The 12,319-nt window shown below is 34.3% G+C and overlaps 1 protein-coding gene across 1 annotated transcript in view; it reads left to right on the forward strand.

The window, feature by feature from the left end:
* The window catches only part of LOC144443454 (transient receptor potential cation channel subfamily M member 3-like), a 32,137-nt gene extending 27,270 nt beyond the window's left edge, over window positions 1–4,867 (forward strand). Inside the window, exons 20-23 of the mRNA XM_078132934.1 lie at window positions 625–754; window positions 1,409–1,602; window positions 2,040–2,172; window positions 2,966–4,867. Coding sequence (XP_077989060.1) covers window positions 625–754; window positions 1,409–1,602; window positions 2,040–2,172; window positions 2,966–4,367 — 1,859 coding nt within the window. The 3' untranslated portion in view covers window positions 4,368–4,867. The remainder of the gene's footprint in view (window positions 1–624; window positions 755–1,408; window positions 1,603–2,039; window positions 2,173–2,965) is intronic.
* Window positions 4,868–12,319: the final 7,452 nt, after the last annotated feature.

The following is a 12,319-nucleotide window of genomic DNA, read 5'->3' on the forward strand; positions in this document are numbered from 1 at the left end:
TGTATTTTTAAATGAAAATGTTTGCATGTTAATATTATAATTGAAATCCTAAATTTACAAAAATGTGTATGTTATCCTCTGATAACTAGTATAAGTGAATGGAAATGTTATGAAAGTTGCAAGCAATTTATACTGTCATGTAATTTAAGCAACAAATAACTCAAACAGTAAATATAACTTGCAATCTTTGGACCAAATCTTCTGTGTATGGCTTGATGTTAATAAATCATTTTCTGGAGGAAAACTATATTTGAATATGTGTGTGTGTGTGTGTGTGTGTGTGTGTGTGTGTGTGTGTGTGTGTGTGTGTGTGTGTGTGTGTGTGTGTGTGTGTGTGTGTGCACGCGCATGTGCATGTATTTTCATGGACATGTTACATTTGCATACATACATACATACATACATGTGTATGTTTGTATGTGAATGATATACGTTAAGTGAATCCATGTGAGTGTCACTGTAGGTGTGCGTGTTTATGATTGTGTCTGGAATGAATGAGACTTCTAAGGATATCATTGGAGTGAATTATACCGTAGTGTAACATGTGTTTTCAGGATAAACTATCTGACTCAGTGATAAGCTATCAGTCACTTTGATGTGTATAACCTTGTTTTCTTTTTTCAGCACCCTGTACAGAAGATGACCCCTTAGCACCACAGTGTTCTACTGGTCACTGGATTACACCTTTGATTATGACAATCTATTTATTAGTTGCAAATATCTTGTTGATAAATCTACTCATTGCTGTATTCAAGTAAGTACATTCAAAATTAGTCACACCCTAGTTAGCTCAGTAATGTTGAATCTATTTCATGTCACCCTAGTTTATTAAAATTTTATATTAAAATTTGGTTCTTTGCCACCCCTAGCTTACTCACAAATGTTGTATCTGCTACCAACATGTCACTCTAGTTCAAAAACAAATTTGTGGCACAGCTGAACTAAAAGAACAAGAATGCTAAGAAATGATAAAGAATATTTTAGGTTGTGTGTGTGTGTGTGTGTGTGTGTGTGTGTGTGTGTGTGTGTGTGTGTGTGTGTGTGTGTGTGTGTGTGTGTGTGTGTGTGTGTGTGTGTGTGTGTGTGTGTGTGTGTGTGTGTGTGTGTGTGTGTGTGTGTGTGTGTGTGTGTCATCAACTTCAAAGGGCAACAGTCAAAGGGCTCTAGGCTGATTACATTACAATGATACATGGCGGGAATATTACTACATATATTGGGTAACCACTCAAAACAAAATGATTCCAATATGCAGATTTGTTGAGAAAACATTTTCTTTTTAGTAAAATGACTACAAAAGTAAAATAAACTTACAAGGCAGATTAGCCTTATTGTGTACATATTGCCATTATCTACCAGATTTCATTATGTCATATACTTCATCATACATTTCTCTTCTATTGTTTCTCAGTAACACATTTGCCGCAGTCAATGCAATATCCCGACAGGTGTGGAAATTTCAACGTTACCGTCTTGTCATGGAATATGAACAGATGGCCGTACTTTCACCACCTATCATCATTATTAGTCATTCATACATGTTTATCCGATATCTGTTTCGTCGTTGTCGTAAATTCCGTCCAACAACACTAGACAAAGGACTTAGTGAGTATTTTTCTGATTTCTCAGTTGTTACTTTTAAACCCCAATGTCTGAATTCTGTGTTCTTGCTGTACAATTACTTTATTAATGGAGCCATAAGGATTACTTAGGATTAATATTTTGTTCTGGGTCAATTTTTTCTATATCTCTGCTAAACAACTGTTTTCTCATCAATCTCAATGCGACATAGACCTTTAAATTTCTGTGACTCCCTCCAAAATTACACACCAAGTATCATCTGTCATCATGTGATATGCCATCACCTGACGGGTGAGTGGATTAGATTGGAGAGTGGGTGAGTGTGTTGGTTGTTTGGTTTGTTGAAAGTCAGCTTTAGCTCCTTGGTAAAGTTTACAATATTCATAGAAATATATCCACATGAGTCCAAACTTCCAAATGTTATTAGTGTTTACAAAAACAGATCATATTTATTTCGACAGAGTTATTCTTGTCTGATGATGATGTGGAGAAGTTGTTTGATTTTGAAGAAGAGTGTATGGAGCATTATTTCCGTGATACGGAAGATAAACGAAGGTGTTGTAATGAAGTGATGGTGACAGAGACACATGAAAGGTAGATGTAATTACAGACATTTGTAGACCAATGTATTAACTGATGACCATGTACTGACTGTTATAGACCAATATATGGATTGATGTAGTCTATTGCACAAACTGATGTAGTCTAGTTATTATACATGTAGTTGTTTTCCATGATCTCTCTCTATCCATGTATTGTCAAACAGACAAATTCTTCTGAAAATCTAGCTATTAAAATCTCCTGCTGGGGAAAGGGTGAACAGTGCATGCGTCAGTAGTAATCCATGACATGCCGACAGGCAGTTGTAATTGGTTAGTTCATTCAGTTTACTACAAACTCAAGCTCCAGTCTTAAAGTAAGTCATGTGAGGACATGATTAATATCATCATGTTTATATCAACGCTCCAAGTCCAATAGCATTAAACTACCGCTGTCGGTGGTAAGAACGGCATGCTGTGCTCGAGATATCCAATTGACTATATGGTGGAGATGATCATAACATGAATAGTTACTAGACTCAGACAGATGTAGATAGTGCATAGACTGATAACCAATGCACAAAGGCTGCCATTCTGTGTAATTCATTCACTTGATCAAATGATAACAGTTGTGTCAATTTGTCAAAAGATGGAGGATTATAGAAATGATGTGGAATGCATTTTGACTTAAGGTATGCAAAGAATAGATGACATTTCAAAAGAAAATGGTATTCATCCTGAATTTCATTTGAAATGCCCTGCTGTTTTGTATCCTAGTTGAGTAAATATTTGTACACAAAATAATTCTTGACAGTTTGAACAATTTAGTTTTTTGTTTTTTGTTAAAGAACTGAGGCAATGGAACTGAAACTAGAGGAAGTGAATGAGAAGAACAACAGAACCAGACTATCTCTACAAAATATGGACCAAAGATTAGTTAGACTTGAAGAAGTGGCTGTACAGACAATGTCAGCTGTACAATCTATACAACTTTTAATGCAGGAACAAACCTCACGAACTCTACAGATTATGACTTTGGCTTTTGATCAAAGTGAAATCAATAATGCTGTAGAGGTTGCTATGACAGCACAATCTACAACTCAACCAGGCCAGAGTACAGTAATTGCAACACAGAGTGGTGTAAACATGCAGCAAGGCCAGGTTAATAGAAGTGATGTAGTGCCAACTCACTCTTCCAGTACAAAGCATAAAACTGATAATCCTGCAAAAGTTGTAACGGGTGAATGCTCAGGAAAGACAACATCAGCAGATAGTGATGATACACCAACTATGAAACAGATGGAGAAAGATGACACTGTGAAGAAAGATGAAGAGAAGAGGAGTGAACTTGTCAGACTACCAACCATGAAAAGTAAACTGGAAAGACAACAAACTGTGCAATCAGACCAAACACTGTCACCGGAAGACCGCGAACCAGTCAAACCAACCAACTCTAGGAAACACTGCAGTACATTTGTACGCTGGGCATCTATGCAAGAGTCGGCTCATTCCTTTGATTCACATTCATCCTCTGATGACGACGATGACTTCCGTCCTCCAAGGAGACAGATTTCTAAGTTTGGACCAAATATACCATCAACTACACTACCAAGGGTAAGAACACCTTATGAAAGTGATAGACCAAGTACAAGCAGAGGTGGATATTCAAATCTTGGTAGACAAATGTTGCTGAATACAACAACTGCTGGACTGATGCCAAGACAGACTGATAGTAGGAGAAGTTCAGACAGTACAATGTCACAGTTCAGTTACTCTCATGAAGAGATGGGCAGACTACAGATCCCTACACCTAAACCTTACACAAGTATTCCTACATATTCCAGTATTACAGATGCAATTGATACTAGTATAATGGATGGCTTGCCGAGTAACAGTCGCGACACCCGCCATCCTTTCTATAACACTATCACAGACTCCATCGATACAACAGGTAGTGAGCGGCCAAGCCCGCCCGTCAGTCCAGCTTATCGCAGCAAGTCACCTGAGTATGACATTGATAGGTATAGTTCACGATATATGATACACCGATTCTCACAGGACGAGTCGGCACATTTAAAGATGGCTGAACAGAGAGACTACGACTTGATGGAGAATGAAGTTCACGATACAATACACCAGTATAAGTCAGATAATTCTACAGAGATTCCAACTCAAGGCCAAAATCAGGTCGAGTTCAAAATTGGTGGAAAGAAATTAGTGAAGAGATCGAAAAATAATAGTCAATCTTAAGAATACAAAGAGACTTATATAAAGAACTGTAAATATACTTTTCTGTGTGATTGTCGTGCTGTAAACCTAGATATTTTCGCTAGAAAATTTTACGATTTTACAGTCTTCAGCTAATTCTCAAAGACTAATTTTTACTAATTACCAGATTGGTACATTGTTTTCAAATGTAAGAAGGCATTTTAGTCACTATTTTAAATAGTATTTATTTTTGTGACTTTGTTTTCTAGTGAAATTAGCGAAAATAAGTCTTTAGTGAAAATGTCCAGGTTTACAGTACATTATGTTCAAGAGAATTTCATTTTGATTCTGCCAGCCAAAGGGTGAATGAGCCTCAGGGACAAATTGCCCTGAAAATCAAAAGTTATTCAATTCTCTCCAAACTTTTCCATATGAAAGTTGTTCCTGTTCCTTTTGAAAAAATAAAAATAAATTTGAGAGTACTCTTTGTTGTTTTGAAGGAAATCACCATTCTGTTATTTCCCCATAGAGTTTATAGTACTTGGCGGCCATATTGGATTCTAAAATGACTAAACTTTGATATCATTTTTGAGCTCTTGTTTCAAAAATGATTTGGGCCCAGATTATTTTTATTTGATTTCAGTTGAGAATAGGTTGGTGTGTTGCTGAACAGAGTAACAGTAAAAGTTTAAAAGAGTTTATTTCTGAGGCGCATTTCACTTTAAGTGAAGTCTTCTCGTAACTATCCTACTACCATCAGCATTGGTTCATACAACTTGCATTGTTCATACTGATGGTCAGATATCATCCATACTTACTTAGTTACCAGGCTTTCACCAAACTCCTATGTTCTATGGTTTCTTTGATCCCAGATTATTGTTATTTATTTTAATTTGAGAGTAGGTTGGTGTTTCCTTGAATGAATTAACAACAAAAGTTTGAGTTTGAGTTGGCTTAGAGTTGAAGGAACAAGGTGCACATTTTGGTCTTGTTTTCACTGCACTGGAAATTCATTTGTTGACATTACTGTATGTTGTGACTATGGAAAAATAACACTTACAGGGTAGGAAAAATCTGCCTCCAGTAAGAAATTGGAAACAAGGCAAATTGATCTAAAACAATAATTCTAATAACCAATATTTTCAAGACAGGTTTACAGCTTATTAGACTGATACATTTGTCATTGGTTGTGTTCCTGTTAACCATTAGTTAAACACAACTAAAAATTGCAAATATGGAACAAAATTTATAATTTACTACAACAAAAGCAAGAATGTTTAAGGAGTGTACACAACAATAAATCATTAAGTCTAACATCTCATGTGTATTAAATACACTATAATATTTTTAGCAATATAATAGTACTGAAACATAGCACATAAGTTTTTTATCTCAAGATATCACTGGTGACAGGGTAGACTTACTTCTTCCTTTTTGTGTTTACTGTGTCATACTTATTATGGTATTTTTCCCTCTCTTTGTCGGTGCACATTTTTGGCTGAAATAAAGTTCCAATATAATAGTTTACCAAGGCTTAGATTTGAAGGAATAAGGTACAAATTTTGAAGATGTTTTCACTGAAAATTCATTTATTTGAAATTACTGTATGTTGTGACTACAGAAAAATAACATTTACAGGGTAGGAAAAAAATTGAAAATTTCTACCTCTGGTAAGAAAGTGGAAACTGGGCAAATGCTTTCCAAGGTTGTCATTTTCCACTGTTGAGTCATAGAAAAGCAATCTAGGCAATCAGGGACACCATTTTTAATATGTTACTCAATGTTAATATGTTGTTAATCTGTTTGAAAACTGTTCTGAGCTTGACAGATACTGTAAGTGTTGTCCACAAGATATTTTAACGTATTTGACTAGTTCTAAAAGACTACTTTTTGTACATTATTGAGCTTTGTACTCTTTAGTATGTGCAGAAGACATTTTCGCTACTACATATTAGTGCATTTTTCATTCTTAGCAAAATAAATGAAAATAAGTCTTTAGAGAAAATGTCCAGATTTTCAGTATATCACATAGGTATATCATCATGTCAATCTGTTTTATCAAAATGTCAGCTGGTTACATATGTCTGTCAGTGAGTTATATTTACATGTATATCAGCTTTTCATTGAGCTATATCAATATGATTATGAACTGTATCAGCATGTTATGTAGCTATATCAGTGTGACAATGATCTATATCAGTATGTCATGTAGCTATATCAATATGATTATAATCTATATCAGCATGCCATGTAGCTTTAGCTCTATCAATGTAATAATGAACTATATCAGCATGTCATGTAGCTATATCAATATGATTATAATCTATATCAGCATGCCATGTAGCTATCAATGTAGCCATCATGTATCTATCAATGTAATAATGAATTATATCAGCATGTCATGTAGCTATATCAATATGATTATAATCTATATCAGCATGCCATGTAGCTATATCAATATGATTATAATCTATATCAGCATGTCATGTAGCTGTAGCTCTATCAATGTAATAATGAACTATATCAGCATGTTAAGTAGCTATATCAATATGATTATAATCTATATCAGCATGCCATGTAGCTCTATCAATGTAATAATGAACTATATCAGCATGCCATGTAGCTATATCAATATGATTATAATCTATATCAGCATGCCACATAGCTCTATCAATGTAATAATGAACTATATCAGCATGCCATGTAGCTATATCAATATTATTATGATCTATATCAGCATGCTTTGTAGCTCTTTCAATGTAATAGTGAACTATATCAGCATTCCATGTAGCTATTTCAATATGATAATGAACTATATCAGCATGCCATGTAGCCATATCAATATGATAATGAACTTATCTGTATCTTTGTCAGCTATACCAATGTGTGCCATTTAGCGTTATCAGTACATGACAATGAGATCAGTGCTGGTAATTGAAGCATATAAATCTGTAATCCTCGGTATATCAGCATGCTACTTTAAAATCGATGTGCCAATAGAATATATTGAGATATAATAATAAATAAGCCATATCAGTGTGTGATTGAGCTATATTGAACTGTCAGTAAGCCATATCAGTGTGCCAATGAACTAATATCAGTATGTCAGTGAACTGTTGTGATTGGTAAATGAGTCATATCGGTATGTTAGTGAACTATATTGCTATGTAAATTAACCATATCAGTGTGTACATTAGCTATAATATTAGTATGTAAATTAGCTATATCAGTATATAAATTAGCTATATCAATTTGTAAATGAGCTGTATCAAACAAGTATGGTAACTATATAATAAAGCACTGCACATTTGCACCACAAGTAACACTAAAGGCATGGTGCATGCAATATTGAGGGGAAGAAAACAATTTTGTACATAGTTTGTAGGCAATAGACTTGTTCACCTTGAAATGAATGAATCAGTAATAACTTGAACAAAAATAGTAAAATGCATATTGTATTTACAGAGAAACAGAGTGTAAGACACTTGTATCATTTACTATGTATTCTATATATATATGTATTCACTGTCACTATGACTTTAGGATAAAACTGTTGTCCATTACAAGTTGTTGAATTATCACTAAGTAGGAAATGCTTGTAGTTACAGCCATTAGGGCTTTCATGATTAAAAACATCAGTTTGCGTCCTGTATAAAAGGTGAAGGTTTAGCATAATTTATAATTTTGTACGTCGATGTCATCTACTTGTTATACTTTAATTTGGAATTGATAATGGAAAATCAAGGTGGCACAAGCTGAGTTTGTAAGATGTTTTACTCGACTTTTAACGTACTTTAAGTTTCAATTAAAGTATTCTACTATAATGTTAATGATGGTGCATACCTTTGAAGGCATGATCATCTTCTAGCATCATTAGTATAGTTCTAGGCATAATAGGGTTTTCCTCAAAATTTTAGTCCTGGCATACTGAATTATTACTGTAGTCTGTAAGATACATTATGCCATGCCTATCAGCTAGTGCTGATGTGAAAGGGATTGACTGATGCACGAGGGCGTCCTGTCACAGCGTAGCTTACAGACTTACTAAAGTACGTCATCAAATTGTTTGGTTTGACTTCTGCCAACAGCAAGTGATGGTTAAGTATGCTTTGACAAGTAGAATACTACAGGTTCCATTTTAATCTGCCGCAAGAATTACCCAAAGAATGTACAAACTCAGTTTATGTCCCAACCTTACATGCACACCAACCCCTGGGCAGGATTGGTATGTTGTTAAAATAACATAAACTTATAGTCAAAGTGCCAATGAAAGGAGCAAAATGAAGATCTTTATCAAATCGTACAATTCATATAATTTTCTTTGGAGAGTCAACAGATCAAAGTAGTGTAATTTTTGTACAAATCCAGAAAAAGAGTGCAATACTATTATTATATGTATATATAGCAATTGTTGGCATTTAGTTGAGATCCACTAGATAGTCCTGCTAGTGTCTTATCTATGCACTGCCTTAGAAATATTTTTGTAAAATGCAGAGTATGCACCATATACAGAGGAATGTATCTCTATATTATGTGTGTTGTTTTGGAATGTTGTTGGTTGACATAGTAACAGTGTACTGTTGATGTTGTTGGTTGGCATGGTAACAGTGTACTGTTTTGACTAAAACACTTTTTTCTTGCCACAGTATGTACTGCACATTTACTGGAGATCTCGATTTCAAAGTTTTACTCCTTACATGACAGGGTTTTTAAATTTTCTTGTTCTATGCACTTGTTTGTCTGTCTGTCTGTCTGTCTGTCTGTGTGTCTGTCTGTGGTTTTGTCATACAGTGCATGATCCAAGGTCAGTGGTTATTACATACCTTCACATACTTTGCCATAGTTTCAGATAGCAACATCTGTGATACTTGCCAGACAGGTAAAACTTATATTGACAACATGCAAGATGAGGAAAATATTGCAATTCTTACATCAGACTCCAATATTGGCATTCTATCAGAATGAAATTTACAATAACCAAAATCAACACGTATTTCCCAGTATATAAAAACATTCACTTGGCATGTAATAAAAATATTACAGCAGCTGCTCTGATATGAACTTTTGCATCAGGATATTATCAATTCTCCTTGCATTGGACAGATTACTATCAGATCCTCAGGGCTAGGCTCAAATACCCATATTTGGGAAGGGATATATGCTAATAACCTCTATGATTGAATTTGCATATGGTAATACTGATTGATATATATATATATCTTGAATAGATGCATATGAATGGGCCTTGGCTTGTGCACTAGATAGTTTCACTGTTGTAGAAGACACCTACCTCATGAACTGTTAATGCATTAGATTTTTTGTCTCTCATTTCAGAATCTGACATTTTACTATATCGATTATAATATGCAAAGTAAGACATGTTGTTTGTATGTGCGTATGTTAATCATTTACTCTGTAATCACTTTTCTCAGATTCCAGTCTTCAACTGTTGTCATCGACTGTAAGGTACATCATGTCGTTCTGCCCTCACTGGCCGCCTCTCTCAAACGGGGTTGACTAATGTGTGAGGGCACCTCGTCACAGTGTACCGTACAGACTACTGTTGTCACTACTTGTTTTGTTATAAAGTATACTTATACATTTCTGGCTGTTTTCAAAAATAAATAAACTTCACATCAAACTTCTATGTATATGTAAATCCTCTCTGTAGACAACACTTGAAAATTGTAAGTCAAATCATACCTATTTCTTGAAAGGATTGGTATTAGTTGATAAATTTCAATTTTCATGTTTATATTGTTTTTCTTGGCACCTTATATTGGACTATCTCAGCATTTTCATTTTTGTTTATGATTTTCAGAAAAAATATGTTTATTAAACACTGAAAAAAAAAAGAAAAATTATATATACTTTTACAAATGAAAATTTCTACTCCCAGAACCAAACATTTCTTGGTAGTGAATCTCAAATTTTCAGTGATGTCTCGTCATCTCTTGTCAAGCGATTCACTACAATGGGCTACTGTCCATTTGGGATATCAAGTGCTTCTGAGAAATTTTTGGCTGTGACTAGAGATTTTCGGGTGTAACTATGAACTCAGAGTCCATTCATTCTCATATTATGCTTTTATCGATGTATGAGTTGTATAAGTAATTTGATTATTTTAAGTAGTCAAGTATATTGAGATTTTTAAATAGATGATACTGTGTGCTAAAATAGTGTAGTGTAGGTATAAATTGAGTACATAAATGGCTGAAAATTCAAAACTTTTCACACCTAAATTTGATTTTTTTTTCAAGGAAATTATAACATGTGACTCTAAATGCCAAGCATTCAAGATTCCATATTTGCATTAAATATGTATTTTAAAATGGCACAAGCTGAGTTTATGAAACAATTCTAATATAATGCTAATGTTGATGTGTGCCTTCAAGGCATTCAAACTTGTCTTTCTGACATTGTTAGCACCGTGAATGGTACTGTAGGGATTTTTGTTATATTATAGTATGTGTATACTTACTTGTGTTTGTGAAATTGCCTGTATGTTATGCCTGAATACAAGGTATGGTGGTGTTCTGCCTATACCATTTAATGATGGTTAAAAATATGCCAGTAAATGGAATACTAGAAGTAACATATACAGCAACAATTACCCCAGTAAACATGTGAACTCAGCTTCAGACTCTCTCATCAGTCCTCGGGAGCATCGCTATTAGGTGTTTTGTATGTACAGATATTTACCGCATAATTGTACTAGAATATCCTTGTACTGTGGACCTTCATTGACTACATAGGGCTAATCATTTGTTGACGTGTTACTTCTATGCTCTGTGTTATTCCAATATCGCAGTAACATGTCAACAAATTCTTAGCCCTATGTTGTCAATGAAGGCCCACAGTACAAGGGTATTCGACTATACAGTAGATATTGGTATATAGAAAACAGTCCTTTTACCAATGCGATGCTCCAAGGACTGTGAGAGAGTCTACCTCAGCTTGTGCCACTTTAAATCATCTAGGTAGACAAGTGTTCGGTCAACCAAAAAGCAACACTTCTCACTAAACTGTTACAACGCTTGCTTGTATTGTACCGAATGTTTCAGTTTATGGAATACTATTTGACACGGTCGGCTATGTGGACGTCAACATTCATAAGCAGCCTTGCTAGCTTATATCTCAATTAGATCAATACATGTTGAATCCCTCAAATTTATTCACTTTAATGATGCACTGTTTGATCTTTAACTTTCAAAAAAAGGTTGCTGATAAAGTCTGTTGTTAATATCGCCCCACACAAAATTACGACTTGATAATATTTCTAATGGTTATTTGACAATTTGTCACTGCAATAAATTTTGTTCTCAGATTTTCATCAAGTTGTAATAGTTTAGTGAGAGTGTTATCAATTCTGAACTGAAGAAATGGAATTTTTACTTTCAAAGAGAAAATCAAAACTATAATATACAAAGGCAATAGTGGATGTGGAAAGGCAGGGATATTTATATTTATACCAATTTCATGTGCCAAGCTGAACAAAAACACATCTGTGTCATGACAATGCTTGTTTACATCACTGGTTCTGCTGTGTTCAAAATATTAGTCAAAACATTCAAGATTGCCATTACTTTCCCCATTTTTCTTTAATATTATTTTTCTTTAGTCAGTAGGAAAATACTGTGACCTAAAGGGTTGTCACAGACAAAGCCCCCTTAGGCCACTCGTATTTTCCTTGGCTGAATGAAGAAAAATATAGGGGAATATTATCTAAGTACAATAGAGTTTAAATGTTTTATGATGTGTCTGAGCTAACAAATATGAATTGGGATATGTTTTTTTTGTTTTTGTTTGATTTATATACCATACATATATTTCTTTTAGAAATGTGTATGCAATTTCAGTTAAATAATTTATCCAGCAACGTATCCTAGTCCATTTTACATTTTAGAACTGAAACTAATTGAATGAGAAAAGTTACATTAGGGTTAGGGATTTTAAGATCCAGAATTGTGTTGATGAAGTGAGTGTAAGAAGCA

The sequence above is a fragment of the Glandiceps talaboti genome, chromosome 12, assembly GCF_964340395.1.
Source record: "Glandiceps talaboti chromosome 12, keGlaTala1.1, whole genome shotgun sequence".
NCBI classification, from domain to species: domain Eukaryota; kingdom Metazoa; phylum Hemichordata; class Enteropneusta; family Spengelidae; genus Glandiceps; species Glandiceps talaboti.